Genomic DNA, 23,342 nt, shown 5'->3' on the forward strand with positions numbered 1-23,342 from the left:
CATGGCATAGCCAGCCATCATGGTCCCGATCTATCTGATAACACGTGAAACGGCAGCGGGCGTTGGTAGGTGTTTCGTCATCAATATCCAGCGTGCTCAGGTCCCGGCCATAACGCACGACCTAGAGCAAATAGTCAGGTTCTTGACCCATCGCTGCAAGCATGTGCCATGACCGTTGTTAGCAACCGGAAACAGGCAGTGCTGCCCAGTGCCCCGCCGCACAATATGATGCCATGTCCTGCAGCCAGGCCGATTGCTTGACGGCAGATGCGCTCATCAGGGCTTGCAGACGTACTGTGGTCTGACAGGCGGACGAGCATGCTCTGGGGCTCAGCTGCACCTCTTCATCATGTCTGGGTCGGCGGGCCAAGCATCGCTAATTCCAAGGATCTGCAGGCAAGATGTGCCTTCGTCGCAAGGTGGATCGGACTCTAACCCCAGCCTTCTGCCAGGCCGTCCGTCCAGGGCGCACGACAAAGCCGCTAAGATCCCGTCCTGTGCCTTACCAACCCCTCCTCGTGCATTTGCGACGCAATCGTGAGTTCGTTCTAATCCCGCTCTCCTGCATCGACACCTGCTCCTCTGCCTTCATACCCGGGTCTTGCACAGTCTAGCTGCATCGCCACAAGAGCCGCATCCTGCCGCTCCTACTCGAGCCCTTGTGCGCATCGAGTCTTGCGTCAAAGAGGGGCCAATCTCCCCGCCACCTGAGGCATCCCATCCCGCGCCTTATCATACACCCAGCCCAAAGTCCGAGTATCCGTGGTTGCTCAACCCTCACCACTGGTACACCTTTGGGCGACACCAACTTGACGATTTTACGACGCAACGATCGAATTTAACACGACCTCGTAGATTTTGTTTGACCTTGCTCGCTGGGCGCTGACTCCGGATGTTGTTGCAACGCCGCCCTCTATTCGTCATCATATCGTTTCAGCCTTCCCACATCCGCTCCAGGAAGGGACCACCCGCAGTATCATACTGATTGCGCCGCTCGAGGCAACCCGCCTGGGACCTGCGCCTGCATTAACTCTCCAGTCTTACATCACCGGCGCTACCAAAGCGAGCTCCCTCGTGCAGGTTGTAAGCTATACGCGCTCGTCTCCGTAGACCTGCGCGGCTCATTCAGCACGACACGGAACAAGAGGTGGCTATCGTTAGACTGCTGGTCACCACCTCTTCCAACATGTCTACTTTCCAAGCAGTCAACACCACATTGTCGGTCCCAGATGCGCCACAGGGCCGCCCGGGTGACGAGACGACGCCGACTACTCCTCGACCGAACAGCAGGTTCTTTGCCGAATCGAAAGCGACCGAAGAGATCCGTGCCGAAGACCCATCGGCTAAGACACCTACACGCAATACCTTTGCGGGTCTTGTTGGCCAGCGACCACTGCCCTCGTCGCCGTTTACCCCCGGCCGCGAGCTGAGCGAGACACCTTCAGCTTCGAATAAGAGCGAACAAAGTAGAGAGGACTCGCATAGGCCAACAACCTCGGGACAAGATGTGCATATGGGTGATGGGGATGATGACGAGAAAGACGGATCGGACAACGATAGCGTAACCAGCGATTCCAACCGGCCGTCTAAAAAGAAGAAAGGACAACGCTTCTTTTGTACCGACTTTCCGCCGTGCAATCTAAGCTTCACGAGAAGTGAGCATCTGGCACGACACATTCGGTACGTAGTTCACTATGCGGCACGCTACATTGCTAACACACTGCAGTAAGCATACTGGTGAAAGACCCTTCCAATGTCACTGTTCCCGGCGATTCTCGCGACTCGACAACCTCCGACAACATGCCCAAACAGTTCACGTCAACGAAGACATACCTTCAGAATCGCTAGCTGCAACGGGTACGAGGTTCCAAAGGCAGATCCGGACCGACAGAGTAAGACCACCTGGAAACCGATCTCGAGCGAACACACTAGGCAGCACAGGTGGCCATAGCAGAGGCCACAGCAGAAACCTCTCAGCTTCAAGCATAATCTCTACCGCTTCGACCATGAGCGCGGCACCTTCTCCCGACATTCGACGTAGGCCACCACCTTTGGCCATGGCTAGTGATGGTGGTGCTAGCGCGAGGGCTCGCCTGTCACTAAATACCATGAACGCGTATGACCCACCGATGATGGGCTCTCCTGGGCCTGTCGAGTATGACACGCAGTCCAACGCGCCTACAACGCCCACATCCGCTACCTTCTCGACAGTTACTGGCAGCCCCGCTCGCTACGGGTCCACTATACAGTCTCCGGTTTCGTCTTCGTCCAGACCAGTCTCATGGGCCGGACCACCCCTTCCAGGACGTCGAGAGTCCATCTCGTCCAGTGGTAACCCTTTCTCTGGTCCACCAGGACAGGGTCCTTCTACGTACATCACACCTCTGCAGTCAACTGCCGCACCCAGCTATTCAGCCCAAAGCAGCGCATATGCGAGCCCAACAGCATCTCAATTCTCAGAGGCGAGGAGAGATTCAAACGCAGATGCGGACTGGAGGCGACGTACGTGGCATCCAGGAACTTGGGGGCATACTGGGCCTCGCCCAGCGACCAGTGGGCTTGGTTATCACCAGACGCCAGACGCGGATCGGCCCACGTTTACTTCAATTCCGGCCGCTTCTCAAACTACCCGTCTTCCGGGAATTGAAAGCTTCGACCATGCACCCCCTCCGCTTCCTCGACGCCAGCCAAGTCCAATGCAAGTAGACGCCCCAGCTCGTCCACTGACATATCACGCGCCGATGGAGCACCCGCCTCCGCCTCATAGGGGTCACCACAAAAGAACTAGTATTTCTTGGGAAATTGACCGTCTGAACATTGCTGGCCCAAGTTCTCAGAGAGAACCACAATGGTCGCAACCATACCCTGGCAGTGCCGGACGAGCGAATGCTACACGCCCTACGACCGCTCATGGGTACTTTAGTCGGCAACCTTCTAACGTTCAGCCAATCCAGATCCCTTCCATCAACGCTTCGCCCAGGACTTCGCAAGAACAGCCTACGACGCCCCGAAAGAACAAGCGACAGGCGTGGTATAACGGACCTGTCAGTCAACCACAAAGAGCTATGCAGAGAACATCCCCTGAAGATAGTAGCAGTAGTGAAGGCGTTCCCACTCCAGGGACGATTTGGGAACATCATCCGAACATCGTGGGCAGCAATGGATACGTCGAAACGCCAGTCGTCGAAGATTACAAGTCGCAAGCATCAATTATGGAAAGGCCGCATCCATTACAATCACAACCACACCATTATCATAGCCACAGCCTCTCCAACTCGAGCTCAAGCTATCGACCGCAACGAGAACCCGAGCGGGGACCCGCAACGTTCGGTCAGCCCCTACCGCAGCAGACAGCCAACAATGACATGCGTCGCTTGGAAGCGCTTGTTGCTGTCGCCACTGGCGAGCAAGCCGTGGAGAACCGCTCTTAAATTAGGTCAGCTGATTGCTTCCTCACCGCTTTTACATCACACATCGCCATCATCAATTTACGTCGAGTTTTTCAAAGCACACCCACGATGTCACGACCTCGAAGAACAATAACGAATCTCCTATGATTTACGCAATGATACACATGTCTGGTGTTTTACTCCCAGTTCCGCATGACAATCTCTCGGTCTTTTGCTTTGTTTCCCTTGCCTTCACTTCAGATATCGCCGACCAGGTGAGGGCTCTTGTTGTCGCTTTCCATATGATACCAATCGGAGCTTCTGCTCGAACTTCCTTGGGATACCCCGATCCGGCATATGTCATTTTCCCTTTGTTTTGCTTGCCTTTGTGCATATGACGTTTTTGCTTTCGTTTTAGGGATATACCAAATCGAACAGCGGGAGTCTGGAGTTTTTTGTCAGGATCAATTTCTTTTTCTACATGATGACTCTCTCTATTAGGATGTGCTGTCGTGCTGTTTTTGGCGGGACGGGTCACTGATGATGAACATTGGTAATGGATAGAAGCTGGAAGGGTCAATAGTTGTCCTTGGACATTCTTAACTTGCTTGTATATGCCTTCTCAGATGATTATGCTCGTGTACTTTTGTGTAACCTGCTGCGACAGATGCCTACAGACAGGTGATTATGTTATTATGGCAAGTCGCGAAGAGAACTTTGTTGCTGGATTCAACAACTAGGTCGGGGAGTACTACGTGGTTCGAGCGACGCTCGTACGCCTCCCTGCCAAGGACAGATATTTACAGAGAAGTTTGGCAACCCGAATATCACCCCAAATTATGTTTGGCCTGTCTTCAGCAAGATAGACAGGCATAAGCTGCTCGCCCACCAGTGTCACATAGGCCGGAGGCACCAGATGCTGTTTCGCTGGATTACCGTTACCGCGACGTGGATGCACAAACTCCATCAGAAAGACCTGCTACTCGAATTCCCGTTCTATCCTGACGAGAATCGAAAGTGGGGCCGAGTCGATCTCTCGCCAAAGAAGAAGATTCTGTTCACCCCATACAAAAATGTCAGCATCCGCATTGTCAACAATGAGGATGAGGCTGCCATCGTCCGTATCACGGATCTACTCGACAAGAATGACCAGCCGGAACTGGACGACAGGAGCAATCTGGACCCCCGACAAAGTCAGTCTCACCAGATTCGCGGCGGTCCTTGGACGGAAGAAGAAGTCATTCAAATACCCCACCAACAGCCTCATTACTTTCAAGCACACTTTGACTAGGGATCAATAGATTGCGATCACGAAGGGCAAGCAGCTCGCATACGCGTTGAAACTACTGCGTACGCGGGAAAAGGGCAAGATTGAGATGAGGGTAGACACATTTGCAGAGGAAGAGGGAAAGGAAGAGGAAGATTTGGTTGGATAGGTTGGATAGATTGGATGATGATGGCAGAGAAGTTGAAGGGTAGTAGCAAGGAGGTTGAAGGATAATAGTATATTCCAAGGTTGGCAGGCGTCTCTAGTGGACAAGGAATGGACAAGTGGTGTACTTGAATAGATAGGTTTAGGTGTGGAACAATACAGCCTTCTAATGCCTAGGCGGTTGAGCGCTCTGGTGTTGCAGCTACTATGGATGCTGCGAGGGAAGTGGTTGAGATTGGCGGGACTGAAGTCGCGGCAGAGCTTGCAACTGACGGGACTGAAGCTGCGGCAGAGCTTACAACTGGCAGCGTATGTGAGTCTGATGAATCTGCTGTACAGAATTGGCGGATGCCTGGTTGATTGATCGGTCGTTTTGTGGTGGTATTGTTCAGAGTCTTAGAATTGAGTGCGAGAACGAAGCTGAGAGAAAGACAGAGTGAACGACGGCTGAGATATATATATATATATATATAACGAAGACTGAGGGGAGGGGAGGAATGTGTGTGCGTGAGAAAAAAGGTTGAGAAAGGTTGTGAAGATGGTGCGATGAGGTTTATTAGGGACTTGTATCCGCATGCCAGAATGAGGCAGGAGCGACCCTGGTGCTACTCTCGAACATTTCAAGAGAATCAAGTCTAATTGTAGATCTAGCTGGTTCTGCGATCGATGGCGATAATAAGCGCAGCAACATTGTTAGGAGAAGAAGCCAACGTGGTTGCTTGTCTTGAGGGAGTAGTCTTGTAGAGAAACTCGCGGTCTCAAGGAAGGACTGGCGTTAGATGGGAGGTTCTAGGAGGCGATGATAAGATACGCCTGTGAGTGCTTAGTAACTCAGTTGTGGTTAAGCCGTCTCATACAGTACGTTGTGTCCAACGTGGTGGCGGCGCATTGTTGTCGGGGCAACATACGATCGGGACAGGAGAGGACAAAGCGCGTCCTAGCGTATCATCCCACATGCAAACCCCGCGTACCCTGACTTGGTATACACATCCGCTTGCAGCAACACCGACAGCAGGCACTGTACCTGTAGTTCTGATACCCTCCTTTTCCTTCTTCTTTCTTTGTGATACCCCCAATCGGCGCCATGGGTTCCGACGACGTTACCGACTTCGAGGTGATTGAAGGCCAGAAGGAAAACATCCAGAGTATCCCCAGCGGCCGCTCTGCCAAAGCACTCGCGCAGCTATACACGCCACCATTGACTTCCGGCGCTGGTCAGACGCTGTCCCCTTCGCAGATGCAGGATGCGAACAGCGCGGCCCGCCTCAAGTTCGAGAAGGAGCTCATGGCGATTGACGACTCGGACGACCCGCTAGACGTTTACGACCGTTATGTCAAATGGACACTCGACTCATACCCCTCCGCACAGAACACACCTCAATCGCAACTCTGCCCGCTGCTCGAGCGCGCAACCAAAGCCTTCCAATCCTCGCCGCAGTACAAGAACGACGCCCGCTACCTCAAGCTGTGGCTGCACTACATCCATCTCTTCTCAGATGCGCCGCGCGAGACATTCGCATACCTTGCGCGACACAACATCGGCGAGAACCTTGCGCTATTCTACGAAGAATTCGCAGCCTGGTTAGAAGGCGCGGGTCGCTTCACACAAGCAGAGGAGATATACAATCTAGGCATTGACCGCGAGGCCCGTCCAGTGGAGCGCCTGATTCGCAAGTACGGAGAATTCCAGCATCGCCTCGAGAGCCGCCCGCAAGAGGCTCCCGAGCCTTCAAGCCCCGCACTTCCCGCCGTTCGTCCAGCCCTCGCCGCTAAGATGGACCCCTTCGCGCATCCATCGCCGAGTGCGCCGAGCCCACAACCACAAAGTGCGCCAAAACCTGCTGGAGGCGCTTCTCGCTCGGGGAAGGCTAAGCTTGCCATCTTTTCCGATGGCGACGATGCCGCGAGGCCCGGCTCGACTGGTAGCATGGAAGGATGGGATAGCATTGGATCGCTCGCAGACCGCAAGAAGGAGAACGCAACGGAAGCGCGCCCTTGGGCTGGTGAGACTTTGAAGGTTGGAAAGAAGAACACGGGCGTGCCAAAGATGTCAATCTTCAAGGATGAGGTGAGTTGATCTGCCTACATCAGCCCCTTCATATATTTACGATCACAGGACTAATTGGTGGGCGTTTGCCATACATGTATTCAGACCAAATCAAATCCCAATGACGAAAATGTCAGCCCCCATCCATTGCGTGAACATCAACAAGCGGTCAATCCAAGGACAGGCAGGCTTGAGGTAGTCTTTGTAGATTTGGAGCAGGTTTACCCTAACCATGAAGATCCCATGTCAGAGGAATACTCTTTTGAGGAACTTCGAGCTAAATACAGGGGATGGATGGACCACGATTGGGATGCTATCCGACGCAAGGAACAGAAGCAGGCAAGGAAAGCAGCCGAGGAGGCAGAAGCTGCCGCAAGACCAAAGCCAAAGGCCGCGCCTCTAGCGCCCAAACAGGATTACGAACAGCCTCCTAAGCCCAAGACCGTGCCCCTGAAAGGCAGCGTTGACGACGATATGAACAACGACGAGAATGCGCCGCCTTCACAGGCAGATGTAGACAAGGCACGGGCTGCTAAGAAGGCGAGACGAGAGGAGCGTGCCAACAGGACTAGGAAAATCAAGGTCATGGAAGTCAAAGAAGTTCGCGGAGAGACTCAGACAAGTAAGTGTTTGAGTGTGTATGAGACTGTCACTTACGTACTAACACGTCTTAGTCCAAGCCAACCTGGATTCTCCAGCGAAGCCCAAAATCCGGCGAAAGAAGACAGGCCCGGAGACCACAATGACCCTCCACACCAAGGAAGCTATGGACGAGATCTACGACATATTCAACGAGCCACTGAAAAACGCCGACGAGAATACTTCGGAGAATCAGAGCGGCGATGAAAGCAGCGGTGACGATGAGGACGACTACACGAGTGGTGCCGAAAGTACGGCAACCGGTCGCATATCAGGCGCTACGAGCGAGTTTGGGGATGAGACAACAGCTGGAGATTTCACACTCGGCACTAGGGTGCTGGATGTTGATGCCGAGGATGAAAGCGATTCCGACGCCTCAGATACCAAGAGTGCTTCTGCGTGGTCTGACTTTACTGAGAGCAAGCACGTGCCTAAAGATGGTCAAGAGGATGAATCAGATGATGAGTCTGAGCAATCGGATCAGTCTCAGAACGATTCTTTTAACGAGGTAACACGCGCAGATGTCGACGTGGAACAGCAGCAGGATTCTGACGTCGTCACTCCGACCTCGCCCTCAGCGCCCACATCGCTACCTACCCGCTTCGTTCCAGTTCCACCAGAAGACTACGTTCCAGCTATGCAGCCCTACCGAGACCCAGCCCAGGCTGCTAACAACCGCCTGCCGTTCATGACGCCCATCGTCGAGAAGACGGAATCATCCCTAGGCATCGCTACTGCTTATGCGAACAAGGACTACTTTACTCCTGCGACCAAGACACCATCACGATCGAAAGGTACCACCGATATTCTTGAAGACGACGATGACGATGACGATGATGATACTTGCGGTAGCGCCTTTTCAGATATTTTGAGTCAGGTTATTGATGGCTCAGGGAAAGTTGCGAAGCTCGCCCTGACAGAATCGAAACCAGTACCTAAAGAGCCCATGGCCGAACCGCAACGGAAGCCGTTGGCTGCGAAAGAGGTTGCGCCAAAACCAGTAAAGCCGAATGGTCCAATTATTCAGGATGCACAGTGCAATCCCGTCGACGAGAACATCCGCAAGGTCATCCTACAAGAAATCCAACCACCGCTTGATAGCTACGATGGCTACTACGCAGACATCGAAGAGAGCTACGGAAAGGGAGCCGACATCCGCAAGTACACCAAGGCTCTAAAATCGGGCAAGGGCGCGAACGACAAGACAGCCAACCTTGCAGTCTGCCCGACATTGAAGTTTCCCACCACTCAGCGGACATACGCTGTCAAACGCGAGCTTGGGAAAGGTGCCTTCGCCCCAGTTTACCTGGTTGAGAGCCGAGATCCCGATGAGGACGACGATGAGAACAAACCTTCGCAGATGGGCAAGGGCGAGTTCGGTTTGAAGCGCAAGAATCTGGAAGCTATCAAGATGGAAGATCCACCAACGCCATGGGAATTCTACATCATGCGGCAAGCCAAGCGACGACTGGGTGTATCTAGGGCGGCGGATTCGATTGTTCACGCGTACGAGATGCATGTCTTCAAAGATGAATGCTATCTTGTCGAAGAATTTAGAGATCAGGGAACGCTGCTCGATCTGGTGAACTTATCAAGGGGAGACAACGGTGTCATGGATGAGCAGCTTGCGATGTTCTTTACTGTCGAATTGTTCCGCACAGTCGAGGCGCTTCACTCAAAGGGTGTAGTCCACGGCGACCTCAAAAGCGACAACATCCTCGTCCGCTTTGATGGGTTGCAAAAAGATGAGCATTGGGATTCAGAGTACAAGCGCGATGGGCGTGACGGCTGGTCTGCGAAGGGTGTCTCACTCATCGACTTTGGTCGCGGTATCGACATGAAGGCCTTCAAGCCAGACGTCCAGTTCATCGCAGATTGGCCCACTACCGAAGCCGACTGCGCCGAGATGCGCGAACTTCGCCCGTGGACCTACCAGATCGACTACCACGGTCTCGCTGGAATTGTCCACAACCTCTTATTTGGCAAGTATATCTCTACGATTGCCGAGCGTGGCGCTACTCTTGGTGCTGGAGCGACGAAGACGTACAAAATCAAGGAAAGTTTGAAGAGATATTGGCAGACGGACATCTGGCATGCCTGCCTCGATTTACTATTGAACCCACTCATGCACCTTGAGGGTGAAGAGGGGAACAAATTGCCGGTGTTGAAGGGTATGAAAGAGGTGAGGGAGAAGATGGAAGAGTATCTTGAGAACAACTGTGAGAAGGGCGTTGGATTGAAGACTCTTATCAGGCGCATGGAGGATGCAGTGAAGAAGAGGTGATGGGGCTTGCCTTTGTGCTCATTTGTATGATGTTTGGAGTTTTGGGAGGTTGTTATTGTAGGGTTTGGATAGATGATACCACTGGGAATGACGAATGGATTTGAAATGCCTGCTTGTACATCCACACTTTGCCGAGAGTGTCTACAAAGGCCTTTCGCTTGTTCGTAACTCGCATCAACAGATACCCATAAGGTTATTGACCTCATCGAATAAATTGAAATATTGGTGGTCCGGCTTGTAGGCATGCTGCTTGATGGCTCTTGCATTTTCATACTGCTCCCATAGTCGCCTCCAGTCACACGGTTCGTCGTTCTTTCCTCACAATAGGCTCACTCACATTGACACGTCCTTTGACAGTATCGTTCCTTCCGCCACGCACTGAGCTAGACGCATACGATAAGAAGCCAGCAATGCCACCTGAACTTCCACTCTTCATCCACCAACAATTTAGACAAGACACTCCTAGCTTCCAGCAGCATACTTTGAGCCTTCCTACCACCTCTCACCTCCGCCTACTAACTCCGATTACCTGCTCGCCGCATCGTCAGCCTAGTATGTTTTCGGTTCACCACAAGGCCTCCTCCTTGCTCCACACGATGCTCGTCACCGGCATCATCCTGATCCCGACCGCCATCGCCACACCCGCCGCGGTGCAGGACCTTACCGATATGCGCAGTGTCGTCGATGCAGCAGCAAGTGCTATCGGAAATCCGAATAACCCCAATCGAGGCTTTGGCTTCAACCTCTTCGGCGGCAGCGGTCAGATGGGTACTGCCGACCTCGTCAACAACATCACCAACACTATCCTCCGAGCAAAGTACCAACTAGACACGAACAGGGCACGTGTCTTGACCGCTACCTCGAGCATTCTGATAACCAGCACTAACAAGCACCAACAACAGACATCATGGCTCCAGCCCAGCAACTCGACCCTCAACGGCACCTTACCCACCTCCAGTGTGCCCACACTCGCAACCCCCACGCTCCCCCTAACAGCCAGCCTCGCCCTGCCAACCAGCATCCCCACCACAACACCCACGCTCGACAACCTCACCATTGACCTCACGTCCCCCTACATGGCCTACGTCCAATCCATGCCCAACCTAGCCAACAGTCTCATAACCCTCGGCCGGTCCTACCACCGCGAAATGAACAGCCCCGTCAACGAAGCCGTCGCCGGTCTCCAGCAAAGCCTCACCACCTTCCAGACCGCACTGCTCGAAAGCGAGCTCATCAGCGCTCAGGCTGTTATACGCACCATACGTGCGAGTAGTAGTCTGGAGAGTGCCGCGACGGCTTGGAGTCGCTTTCTCAATCTACCCGGTGGTGGTGGTGATGACGACGATGATGGTAACGCGGGACCTGTCTCTCCGTCGTTGCCCGCCGTGCCGGGAGTGGGAGGTCGGCGTGTCTTGGGCAGGGCCGAGGCGAAGAGGCCGCCGCCGGGGAATGGCAGGTTCTATAGCCACCTGGAGCTGTGGAATCGGTCGGAGCCTAGGGCGAGAGTGTCGACGGAGGGCAAGTTCTCGCCGCATGATCTTGTTGTGCAGGCTGAGGAGAAGCGTGTGAGTACTACTGCTGCGGAGAAGGCGAGAGTGGGAAGGCCTTTTGTTGTTTGAGTTGGCTGTTCTGTTTCTTGTACTTTCTTCTCTTTCTCAATGCATCGTGAATATGAACAGGCTCTTTCTTCCAAAGCTTCATCATACATGTTAGATTCGTTCAACGTTCTCTTCTCTCTTCATTCTCACCACATTAAGCACATACCCCAGATCGTAACATTTCGAGAAAAAAAGTATGCTTCGATAAGAATAAAGCTAAGCTAAGAGTTGTGGCGGGGGATATCTTCGAAAGCCAGTATGCAACGCAGAGACGAGACTAAAGCAAACAGCGAACAACAACAAGATTGAAAACCAAAAAAGAGAGCCAAGCTAAAGCGCCATTCCAGCGCTCAAGAAAGATCCATAACCTCATGACTTGACTGTGCTTGCGACTAGACGAAAAGCCGCCGAAAACACCAGTCTCCTTCCTTCATCCCATCGCTCGTTTCTTGCTTCTTTCCAAAAGAGATACTCATGCCTCTTCCCTCTTCGCTTTCTTGAGTCATGATGATATGTATGGATTCATAACCGACCAGACCTGACCTATTTCCACAGGTCGCCCGGTACAAAACGCTTGTAGAAACAAAGAACATCTCCGTCTCATTACAAATCCCTTTGCATTGAAGTGAAAAGAAGCATATTCACATACAGTTAGGCAGGCTTGCGCTCTCTGTTTAAACCAAGACCCATTCACTGCCTCTCTTGATGAATTTATCCAACATCATGGTGACGTCGGTGAGGACGAAGCGGCAGATGTAGAAGCCGAAGAACTCTGCGGCGTGGCGGGTTGATAGCTCGAGACCGACGTGGGTGGGGGAGGAATGCTTGAGACCTGGGTCTTCGACTTGGCGGGCGATTTGGTCTATAGCGTTGTTAGTTAATCCAGGTTTATCATGAGAGATGATGTAGAAAAAGACATACCCAATATTTGGACCGCATCGAATAGCCTTGCCAAAGAACCCATGTACCCTGCATTAGGTCCCTCAAACACAACACCGGAAATGTCTCGCTTGGCGAAGCGGATGCTGGGGAGGTTGGTCATGGGAAGGGTGGACATGATCAGAGTGTCCTTGGGCACTTCTGCACTCTTGGCACCACCAGCCATGCCCGCGAGGTTTACACCAGAGTTCTTCGATCGGAGTTTCCGCCATGAAGCAAGGTATGATTTGCCCTGGGCAACAGCACCCTTGTGTTGGTGGTCCACGGAACCATGCCTGCCGGAGGCGTCTGTTGACGATGCACCTTCGCCGACAGTGGTCGCATCTCTGAACAGTGCGGTTACGGATTGTACACCGACTTCGTTGCCTAGTTTCTTTGCTAGCTGGGCTTGCACCTGGTCGAGCACTAGTTCCAAAGACTGCATCTCTTCTAGGACAGCATCCGCGTCGTTTGTATCCACGGACGCTAGCTTTTGAAGCGCTGCTGTGAGCATGTCGCAGTTGGCGATCTTGTCCTCGATGTTCTTTAGCTTGACACCCTTTACTCGCCAGACATCGCGGGGAATAAAGAGCTTAGTTGAGAGATAGCCACCGCGGGGATGCGCGATAGTCTGGTAGAAGCATCGCATTAACCAGAACGGTCTCAGGAGGTACGAATCCGGACATGGCTCCAGAGGGATCGGGGCGTTCGTGATGGCTGGGCTTGGCGAACCGGGCGAGAACGGTGAGTGGATATCACTCTCAAACAAGTGCATCCCTCCACTCGGTAGACCGTCGACGTTGAATGTGGGGACGCTGGGCGTTGGCATTGCCAGGCTGACATTGCTGGGTTTCCTGCCCGTAATGGAAAAGGTCGTGCTCAGTGGCGTTCCTATAGATGCATCTGAGCCATCTGGGCTGGATATTGACAAGTTGCGCTGTTTCAGGCTGAGAGAGGACTTGTTCTTCCTGATTCCCATCGCTGAGGTTTTCCCGGTCTTTGGCGAACCTGGTACAAGACCAGCCTCGTTGGAAACAGCATGGCCGAGGGCGGGCGTCGCGGGTGAAACCGTGGCAGCAGTTTCGGCGGGACTGTAGAGGGTGGGCTGAGGTGATGGAGCTCGAAGACCAGATTGTTGGGACGCTTGCGGCAGCGCGGGAAGCTTGAACGCGGAGTCTAGGGTAGGCTTGGTGGTGCTGAATGTTGGTGCCGCCGACTTGGGTTGGACGGGGAGGTCGGTAGGCGCATCCTTAGCTGGCACCGGAGGCTTCTCCGTGTGAGGTGCAGGCGGGACAGGCGGTACAGAAGTCTCTATTTTCAAAGACTTTGCATTTTGTCCCGATAACCTTCGACTTCGTACTGAGGCTGCGTCCTTGGTTGCAGTAGTGGGCCGTGGTGTGGTTTCTGCGGTGTCGATCGTTTGCGGTGCTTGTGACTCGGGAACCGTAGGCAAGGCAGGCAGAGCGCCAGATGGAGCAGGCACCGCGGGCGGGGAATGAGCGGGTGGTTGCTTGGATGTCGGGTGCATCAACTCTGCAACGGTCGAGAGTGACGTACCACCCGTCGTTCTGTGTGACGACACGGAGCTGTTGTACGCGCTTCCAGAAAAGCCACTCGAGTCTGACTGCCGCGGTAACGAAGACTTTGTCTGCAGATCGAAATCAAACCCATCCAGCATGTACTCTCGCGTCATCTCGTCTAGTAACCGTTCTTCCTCTTCCGCCTCGTCATTGAACCTGATCTCGGCGCTTTCGCGCACATGCGGAAGGCCCTCGCCCCGAAGCTGCGTCTCTTTGTAACGATACTTGGCTGCGGCAATGGCCTCTTCGCGTTCCGCCTCCCGTACGCGCTCCTTGGCCAGTTCCACGTTACGCAACTTAGTCGCTATTAAATCGCCGGGTGTAGAAATGTCGTCATCATAAGGTTCATATCCATCGTCGTACGCAGCTTCGACGGCTGCATCAAGCGCCGCATCGAACTCTGCCTCGGTTCCTCCACTGTTATTTCGTATATGTTTTCGGCGCACTCCCCCGGGAGACATGGAATGAACCGAGGATGAGCACGAAGATCCACCAGACTCATCAATAGTGTCAAGCCATGATGTTGACTCGTTGCTATGAACGCGTTGGTGATTTGACTTGACGGGCTGCTGTGGTCGTAATAACCGGCCATACTCCTCGGGCTCGGACTCCTTACCGCTGAGGAGAGGTGATTTGGACCGCTTTGGGGAGAGTGGCGGGGGCATATATACGCGGTCCATCATCGATTCGGCAACCGATGATCGGACAGATGTGGTAGAAGGTGCGATTCGCCCAGGTGGGGGCTGTAGGTTGAATTGCGGGTTCTGCATGCCTCTTTGCACATCGCGAATGGCGGTGGAAATGACCGACTCACGAGGACCGTCGGAGCCCTTGCGGAGAGGCAGCTGCTGGGTGGGCGGCGGTGTAGGCTCGCCGGCTGGAGGGGTATCATATATAGAACGGTCGTTAACTATGCGAGACACTGTGGCAGTTTCAATTACTGCAGGTGGTTCATCGTCGTCAAGCAGCAGCATTGAGCGGTGTTCGTCCAGCGATTCCCCGCTCATAGGGCGTGCTGGTAGTGATTTGCCGCTATGGTTAGTGTAGCCGGGATCTAGCCGTCGCAGCTCTTCTATGCGGTTGGTGTATGTGACTCGCTGCTGGAGTTAGTGGTGAATCCTTACAGATAATGTATGCAGTGACTTACAATGGCGTCCAGCTTCCGCCTGTCCTCTTCCTGCGAGCTGCGGATCATGACCTGCTGGAGGAGCTTGCAGGCATCCTCGTACGCCTCCATGGCGCCCTCGAAGTTTTGCGCATTGTCGAGCAGGACAGCGGTGTTCGCCTTTTGCAGGGCACGCGACAGCATCGTCTTCTTGTCCTTCTCTCTGCGCTCGCGTGTGCGGGGAGGAGTGCCCTGGTAGCTGTCGTCTAGCCTAGCGCTGGCGTTGCTCTCGTTGCGATGGTGATCCCTGCTGGGGCTGCGGACATGGGCTCTGCTCCCGGACCGGAACTGTTCTCTGCTCTGACTCCTGGAGTGGTCCCGTGAGGCGGCTGGTCTGTGACCCGCACTGGGTGGGGGCTTTTGGACGGGATCCCTGGGTGCTGCAACGGAGGGTCTGCGTGCTGTAGAGGGCCGAGCTGCGCCCGAAGTGGAGTCGTGCCTTGGGTCAGCCTCCTGAAGGACCGCAGGCGACCCGAGGGGCGACTTGCCCAGCACCTTTTCGGCCTTGGTGGTGCGAGACGGGGGCCTCTGGGAGGGCGGCGGCTGCGTGGGTTTCGAGTTGAAGTAGTCGCGCTGCTGGAGGCCGGAGAGCAGGTTCGGGGTAAAGAGGCTAGAGGCCGAGGGCGAGTTGTTGGTGGTCGAGGTGCTCGTGGGGGTGTTGGGGTCGTAGACGGTCGAGGGCAGCAGGATCGGGGGCAGCTGGGGCACCTTTGGGGCGGCTGTCACGGCGGATGGGGGGTCGTATGCGGGCGAGCGTGGGCGGTGTCGGCGGGGGCTCGCGGTGGGCGAGCGAGGGGCAGAATTGGCGATGCGAGCGGGGGATTCGGGGCCATTGGCGGCAGAGGCAGGCGCGGCGGTGTTGGGCGTGGTGATGCTCAGCTTGCGCGAGAAACTCGGGTGGTGCTGGTGGTGCGGGTGGTCGCTCCTGCCGGCCTGGGTGCCCGGAGCCTGGGACCAGCGGTTGAGGTTCGCAGAGGCGGTGGCGGCGGCGGCAATGGCCTCTGCAGCGCCGTTGGCAGCGCTCGAGCGGCGTCGTGAGGTCGTGGCCGGGGGCGGCGTGGCCTGGATATTCATGTTGTCGGCGTCGACGTCCACGGGTGTCGAGGCAGGAAAGCGTGTCTCAGGCCAAGCCAGCGGTTAATGCACGGCGCATGCAGGCATGGTTGCCACAAGCAGGAACGCGCTCAGGCGGTGCGGCGGAGGTGCTTGGAGGCGGTGCGGCGGGCGGCGTGCTCGCGAGCGGTGGTGCGATGTGCTGTGTATCTCGAATATGTCGTACGCAGCGACGAGCAGCCGCCTGTGGAGAGCACAGTGCCGCCAAGTCGCAACCCGCAAAGCCACCCAGGGGTCTTCCAAACCCGGCTTAGGCCAGAGGGTCTCTACCCCTGTCCAGCCCGGCCGACCCGGCTGCCTCTCTCTATCGTGCTAGCCAGTGCCCGGACGAACACCAACTGAGCCCACGACACGCTGCACGCAAATCTCTCGGCCTAGTCCCTCTGCATTAGGGGCTCTAGACGTCCCGCCTCGCCATCGTGTCTGCAGCGGGCGGCCTCGTTGGGCGGCCTGAAGATTCCATTACCTACTACCCTCCCAGACAGTACGTTTCAGATGGTCTTCCCAATTGGACCCTGGCCTCTGCTGCAGGAACAGACTAGCAGCTAGGCCCTGTGGCTGCGCTTGATGGATGCCCAGTCTCCGGCCTGCTCTACACTCCTCCAAAGCACAACACCGGGTTCCTGACTTGCCGCAGAACTATCAATCTGCTCCATGACCCTCTCATCTGTGCAATCTCACCAGCCATCGGCGATCTGTAGTCCCTTCTTCTAGCCTGCCTTAGTCCACATCATGCTTCTTCCCCGTTCCCCGTTCGCCGTCCCCTCTCCACTTCCGTTTCCCATTGCAACAAAAACAAACGTTCAATGCTCAATCCCGACGGCGCCTCATAATCCTCCCGAATCCGATGCCGACAATCGCATGTCGTGCGATGGCATTGTTTACTCAACACGACGTGTCAAAAGTAACCTCTGACTACAACCCCAACCCGTTCGCAATCGCTTGCGCAAGTTGCGCTCATGGCAGCCCGACGCCCGTACATCGCAATTCGCCAATTCGGTCCGTTTGCCACGCGCTCCAGAGGCCCATGTCGCCTGCTATCAAACACGGTCCCAGCAGCGCGGTCGTATCGCGTATACGATAATCGACTGATACTGACACACGCCTAAACTTCCAAATCCCGCTCCACGTACGCCATTTCTGACACCAAAAGCATCGCAACAAGCAAATCTGCATCACCTAACTTCTCAACACGTGGCACATTGCTGGCTTCATGATTTCTTTTCGCCATTCTTCTCGCTACAGATACCTTCGTGTCTGTATTAGGACAGCCCGTCACCCTTCTCGCCTCCCCGCAGCCTTCTATAGGCTGCTTTGCCAGCCTTCATGGTCCGTCCCTGATCATGTCTGCTGTTTGGGATCCGCCATCTCTCGTTTCATGCATTACCGTTATCGCGTCATGGACATTGATCATGCCCAACCCTGCCAAACGCTCAGCTTCGTCAGCACTAGTCACCGTCTCTTCCGTCTTCCACTTCCATGTAGTGAACTTGTAATCACCCTTGCTATGCGTTACCATCGCTCTTCATTTTCAGTGCAAATCTGTCATCATGTCCTCCTCAGCTTCGAGGCCGTCGTCCCAAGCCGTGTCCATGGCGTCGCCGTTGTTGGTCTGCCTCTTGTTCAACCGCTTCTGATTCTCAACGTACTCCTTGGTAAGCGTCATTCGGTAGTCGGCGTCCTTGACTTGCTCGGCGAGCATGTTGGTACGGCGCGTCTGCTCAAACAGCGCTTGTTGTTGCTGCTTCTCACTCTTGGCCAGAGGTCCTTGCGTCGGGTCCAAGAAGAAACGTAGTACGATCCCCGCATTCGCCTTGTCCGTCTCCTCTAGCCGTGCGTTCAAGTGCCCATCCTTGATCAATGTGTCGATGTATCCGGCGATCTCATCAGCAGGTGCCCCCAGATGGTGCGCGATGTTTGAGACTGGAATTGCCGAGTACGTCCGTGACAGCCGCGAAACGTAAGCCCGTGTCTGGCTGCTGATGAGTTCGTTGACGAGACCAGCGTTGCCATCCTACACGTCTTGTTAGTATTCATGAAACCAACGTTGCACAATTTGCAGTGTATGATGACCATACCTCTGCCCAGACCTCACTACCCGCCTGCACCTGAGCCTTCAGCTTCGACATGTTGTCCAGCTCCTCATATGCGTCTGCCAGGGCTTCGTAGGCTTTCGACGCAGCCTTAATATCTTTGATCGCACTTCCGTTTGAGGTCCGTGGTGCAGTGCCCACCTGCGAATGTCAGCTTGGTCCGCGATATACTACTTGGCTGTGATATACCTTTCCCTCTACGAGACAGCTCACCAACACCCACTTCTTGTACGCCTCCAGCATCAAGCCGTTCGCTGTTTTGGTCGTAGGTATAACCAGCACGTGCTCCAGAAATTGTTTCGCCTTCTTGAATTGCCGAAGGCCCAGATATACCTGAGCACCTAGAACATAGTACTCTTCTATATCCGTCAGCGACACCTTGTCTGAATGTCCAGAGTTCTGATGTATATATTCCCCGCTGCTCGCGACGTCCGCACATGGTACTGAGTATTCGAGGCCGTCACGGACGACGTTGGCAATCTTCTGGGGGATGCTGTGGATGTAGTTGTCGAGGATCGGTTCGGCGGCCGCGTACGATCGCGTCTCCATGCATAGACGTATAAAGGAAAGGTGGACTGAAGTAAAGGTGCCTGTGGAAGCATCAAGTCGAGTCATAGCCGACCGCATGGGCGCAATAGCCAGGCTCGCCTGTAGTAGTCAGCATCTCATGCAGCGAATAGCATTTTGTCCGACCTACAGAATCGCATGCCCGCGCAATCGCCTCGGTCTGCTCGACGAGGTATCTCCACTCTTTCCCAACATAGCGTAGTTGTATAGGGTCTGCTGTCTCCAGGAAGAGCACCAGCTGATTCCATAACGTACCACCGGGCTGCAGTGTATCGGGTACGTTTCTCTTCTCGAGGATAGCGGAGATGCGGTGGCGGAGAGCAAAGGCGTATGCTATTGAGTTCACGGCGGGGTTGAGTATCTGTAAAGTCAGCGGTATACAGGTTGTTGCCTTCAGCTATCCTTACCGAAAGAACGTCTTGGGTTGTATTTGCGCTCTTGGACCATTGTGACGACGGGATGTTGTTCAGTTGCGAGACAAATGATCGAGCCTTCGAGTCATATTCGCGCCGCTTTGCGAGGTCTGGGCTGTCTGGCTGGAACGACAGCAGTATAGAGGTGAGTTCGGCCGACATTGTCGCGTCGGTGTGGAGGGATCTTGTGATTCGAGCACGTAGGCAAGGCGGAGGCGGCGACGTAGGGTGGGGTATCGTATCGTTGTTGCCTGCGTATTGCCGGTGCAGTGTGTTGGATCGGCTCCAGTAAGTATTCTAACCCGAACGGAGGTATCAGGTTGAATAGCGAGGACAGAGGTGTGTTGTTGCTGCAATTAAATGTGTTTGTCGAGGCGGAGGTGACATAGCTCTCCGCGTCCGCGAGCTCAAGGCACCTACGCACGGACGACAAGCAGTTACCCCACTAGGTGCCACCTTCACTTCGCTGTGGCGGTGCACCAACTTCAGCAAAGTATCTCACAAGACAAAAGCTGAGCAGGCCTATGTGACCGGGCTACTGTTGCCAGATACGTCCTTGTCTGTTCCATTGACATAGCCTCACTATACTTCTTTTCTACGCAAGTTAGAACTACCCATGAGTACGTCTAAACTGTACCTAAGTACATTTCGACACGCAGGATGGAGAGCCATAGTTTCACTAAACCAATTCCGATCCGTCTCTGAATTTGTTCGTCTCACTTTCTCAAACACTTCCGGTGAAAACAGTGCTACACTTTCCAGCCCATTTCGACCGCTTCCTCCCTCGCCGTCAGGACTATTGGCAATACGTCGTACCTGGGCTCCGAATCTATATCGCCCGGACGCGACTTCTGCTTGTAGATTCGGACCATCTCTATGAGTCCCAAGCCAGGGTATCCGTGCTCATCCTCTTCATCGCTATTCCCGTCGTTCTCCTCGACTTCTCCAGCTTTCTTGGCCATCGTTCCGCGCGTTCTCGGCCCAGACATTATGACGGGATCATCCTCCTTCGGCCTGCGTCTGACACTTTTATGCGGTTCTGCGATAGCAGCGGCCAGCACATCATCGTCAGATTCCTCCGAATCGTCCACGAGCTCTATTTCCGGTGGAGCCAGAGAAGCGTATGGGTTCAGCGCGTCCCCAGAATACGCAGGCGAATAAATCGGTCCAAGCCTGTTCAAGACATGTGTGGAATACTCAGACTCTTCATCGCTTACTTCCAAGATATCAGTCCCCGGGGGCTGGACCAACGTAGCTTTGATAGTGGCAGCAAAGTCTGCCTCAACCGTTCCTTTCCCTCTGCTCTCAATATGAACTTGCTTGACTCCACGAATACCCATTAGCGCGTTCGCGAGAAGCTTCTCCGTGCTGTTGAGCTTGTAGGGTAGCTTCTCTCTCTCCTCGTCGGACAGCTTGCCGTCTGCAAACTTCTTCAGTTTGTCGTTTACAAAGGCAGATGAGAATGGCGATATGAGATGGTAGCTGTAACGAGTGAGGAGAATATTGCCTTTTATGACTAGACGAAGGGTTTGTAAGTCCTGAGGATTGGTAGCGTTGTCGCCCCGAGGGTGTAGCTTGTTGAACGCCATTGCGAAACGGTCCTCCGTATATCCGAACAGTTTAGTTGTATCGAGATGAACCTCTAGAATTTTCATGTCCCGCAGATACTCTTCGGATCCATCAGCCTTAGTGAGGAAATTACTGCAATCAGCCTCATCTTTGAGTACGACATGGTCGGATTCGCCAGGTGTTTTGAGGGGCAGGTTGGGTTTCGATTTCTGCTTTGGCTTTGAGATCGGTAGAGCGAGAATTATGTTGTCGAGCATGTCTTCCTCCTCTTCTTGCGATGCGCTGGACCTTGTACGAGCAGTGACGCCGCGCTTCCTGGGTAGCTGCGGTGGTGGAGCCATATTAGCATCTTCTGATTCTTGCTCCGGTTCCATAGAGACGTCGTTCTCCAGCTCAGCCAGTACTAGGGAAGTCTGGGCACTGTTGCGAGTCTTACGTCGTCCGTGTTCAGCGGACAAGGACGACGTCTTGGGCACACTCGCCTTCGTAGGACGTGCCATCCTTGACTTTTAAGCTGATCGACTTGGTGTCTCTGCTACGTTCAACGTGTGTGGCGGTGTGATTGCGATCAAGGACCTCTGTTGAAGTGGAGATGCGAAAGTCAGAGGCTGGTTCTAAAAAGGGTCTCAAGAGGGGTGCGCGCAAGTAGACTGGTGAATAAGGGGAGTGGTTACCGTCAATCTGCCTTTATAGGTTATGGAAAGCAGCCGTGAAAAGTCACCAGCATGACCAAGTCAGCTCTAGAACATATATAGACGCTTAAAGTGACTGCTCGATGCTACGTGGTCAGTGCTGTCAGATGGCTCTTTCACTATACATATCGTCTGATACCTCACATGGCATATCGCAATAGGCAGTGTCGTCTCGGACCCATTTGAAACTAGGAGAAACACCACGACAATTACCCTCCCAAAGGTGACACCGGGCTTGCACTATGAGAATCCTATGCTCCAACATAGTTTCTGTCGTCGCCAGCTCATTGTATAGTATCTGTAGTACCCCCACTTACAAGCGCTTTCTCGTAGGCTCTCCACCATAATCCCAGATTCGCCGCGACTAGTAAGTCCATCATCTTCAAGCCTTCATCTTCCAGGATTATCTTCCCCAACTTCGCTTGCTTACCACCAAAACCACCACCTGCGAACTCCTGACCTAAAGAAAGATCTAAGCGATCCAACGAACTTCTAGCGTCTTCGGTGGTGTCATCGCGACTGACTGATAAAGAGGAATTGTTGCGACTGTGCCGTGCTTTCCGAAAGAATGACGAGCGTTTTGAGCCTTCTTCGCCTCTGGGTGTAGTGGGTTTGGGACTACTCGGGAGGTTGAATCTTAGCTCACTGACTGTCATGGCTGTAGGCGGCGCTCCTTGAAGCCCTGGGACAACGTGTCGACACTGCGGGATATTTAGCATCCTCCATTGATCATAACTGTGGCAGGAATGGTATTACCTTCAAAGATCCCCCGCCTACTCCGGTGGTGAATTCACATCGTCCGTTCCACGGACTCGTAAACACATAACCACGAAAACTGGTTTGCCTATCCGAGACCTGGATGCTAGCATATGACTGGTCTTGCCTAGTCACAAACGGAGGGGTCGGAGATGGTCTCATGTCTGTCGACGTAGAGTTGGCCTGCGCGTGATAGCTCCCCCTTGAGTCAGGACGTCCGGTATCGTAGTCATACGAATTAAGCTTCCGATGTCCAAAGCCGCCTATATGCTGCGATCCTTCCATCCATATGCGTCGACGGAACACGTTCTCGTTCGTAGACAGATGAGCCCCCGTCTGCTGTTCTGACCCTACGTTAGGTGACTGGATGGACATGCCACTATCCCGTGTTGTTAAAGGGGGCTTGTCAGTGGTGTCGGAATGCAGAAACTTGGAGTAGCCAGGATTGAAAACTTCGATATACATCGGTGCTCCTAACTTCTTCTTAATGCCAGGATCATTCAATGTCGACGAGACATCTAGGACAGGTGGATCCTCGATGCGAGCAACATTCCATTGCGCTCCAGATGCGGGATCTCGCCGGATAAGGGTGAGCGATGCACTGGAGCGTGACGGGTTCTCCGATCGTCTACGTGGGGAAGCTGTCGGTCTTCGGTTTTCCTGTTGGTACTGGCTTGCATCGAATGAGCGTCGTGGGCTGTGGCTATACTCTGGGGCGAGCATTGCAGATCTCCGTGCATAGTTGCCTGCATCAGTGTTCTGGTTGTTGGAGTAATTATTGATAGGCGCCAGAGGGCTAGGAACGGGCTTCCGTATGGGAGCTGTGTTTATGCCGGGTACTGCTTTCCTTGGGACGATAGGCGCAGAGACGGGATTAGAAGACGATTGGCTCTCTTGCGCATAATCTGGATCTTGGAATCCAGGAGGGTCGACAAGGTAAGCATCTTCTGGTTGCTCAACGTGGACGAAATAGAGTGAGCTTTGTATGTCTTCTGCGGTCACCACCTTTTCCCGCGGCTTCATCGGAGATAAGAAGACATCTGAAGCACGTTAGGTATACTGTAGGAGAAGACATGTTGACAGCCGT

General features: G+C 54.0%; 7 protein-coding genes across 7 annotated transcripts; 4 read left to right on the forward strand and 3 right to left on the reverse strand.

Annotated features, from left to right (window-relative positions):
• Positions 1-1,186: 1,186 nt before the first annotated feature.
• Positions 1,187-2,041, forward strand: J4E78_005487 (uncharacterized protein; the record flags this gene model as incomplete). The annotated part of the gene is made up of 3 exons (XM_049366106.1): positions 1,187-1,680; positions 1,727-1,892; positions 1,964-2,041. The coding sequence occupies 3 exons, from the start codon at positions 1,187-1,189 to the stop codon at positions 2,039-2,041; spliced, it is 738 nt and encodes a 245-aa protein (XP_049221832.1).
• Positions 2,042-4,341: 2,300 nt separating this feature from the next.
• Positions 4,342-4,825, forward strand: J4E78_005488 (uncharacterized protein; the record flags this gene model as incomplete). Its single annotated transcript, XM_049366107.1, has 2 exons — positions 4,342-4,626; positions 4,691-4,825. 2 exons carry the CDS (start codon positions 4,342-4,344, stop codon positions 4,823-4,825), a joined length of 420 nt encoding a protein of 139 aa, XP_049221833.1.
• A 1,080-nt stretch (positions 4,826-5,905) lies between these two features.
• Positions 5,906-9,791, forward strand: J4E78_005489 (uncharacterized protein; the record flags this gene model as incomplete). The annotated part of the gene is made up of 3 exons (XM_049366108.1): positions 5,906-6,889; positions 7,088-7,490; positions 7,543-9,791. 3 exons carry the CDS (start codon positions 5,906-5,908, stop codon positions 9,789-9,791), a joined length of 3,636 nt encoding a protein of 1,211 aa, XP_049221834.1.
• A 596-nt stretch (positions 9,792-10,387) lies between these two features.
• Positions 10,388-11,410, forward strand: J4E78_005490 (uncharacterized protein; the record flags this gene model as incomplete). The annotated part of the gene is made up of 1 exon (XM_049366109.1): positions 10,388-11,410. One exon carries the CDS (start codon positions 10,388-10,390, stop codon positions 11,408-11,410), a length of 1,023 nt encoding a protein of 340 aa, XP_049221835.1.
• Positions 11,411-12,063: 653 nt separating this feature from the next.
• On the reverse strand, positions 12,064-16,126 carry J4E78_005491 (uncharacterized protein; the record flags this gene model as incomplete). Its single annotated transcript, XM_049366110.1, has 3 exons — positions 12,064-12,251; positions 12,311-14,984; positions 15,035-16,126. The coding sequence occupies 3 exons, from the start codon at positions 16,124-16,126 to the stop codon at positions 12,064-12,066; spliced, it is 3,954 nt and encodes a 1,317-aa protein (XP_049221836.1).
• A 1,570-nt stretch (positions 16,127-17,696) lies between these two features.
• J4E78_005492 (uncharacterized protein) lies at positions 17,697-19,400 on the reverse strand (the record flags this gene model as incomplete). The annotated part of the gene is made up of 5 exons (XM_049366111.1): positions 17,697-18,179; positions 18,244-18,399; positions 18,448-18,906; positions 18,956-19,186; positions 19,233-19,400. 5 exons carry the CDS (start codon positions 19,398-19,400, stop codon positions 17,697-17,699), a joined length of 1,497 nt encoding a protein of 498 aa, XP_049221837.1.
• A 587-nt stretch (positions 19,401-19,987) lies between these two features.
• J4E78_005493 (uncharacterized protein) lies at positions 19,988-21,307 on the reverse strand (the record flags this gene model as incomplete). The annotated part of the gene is made up of 1 exon (XM_049366112.1): positions 19,988-21,307. One exon carries the CDS (start codon positions 21,305-21,307, stop codon positions 19,988-19,990), a length of 1,320 nt encoding a protein of 439 aa, XP_049221838.1.
• Between the last annotated feature and the right edge of the window lie 2,035 nt (positions 21,308-23,342).

The sequence above is a fragment of the Alternaria triticimaculans genome, assembly GCF_023758025.1.
Source record: "Alternaria triticimaculans strain BMP 0046 chromosome Unknown scaffold_7, whole genome shotgun sequence".
Classification (NCBI taxonomy): Eukaryota; Fungi; Ascomycota; class Dothideomycetes; order Pleosporales; family Pleosporaceae; genus Alternaria; species Alternaria triticimaculans.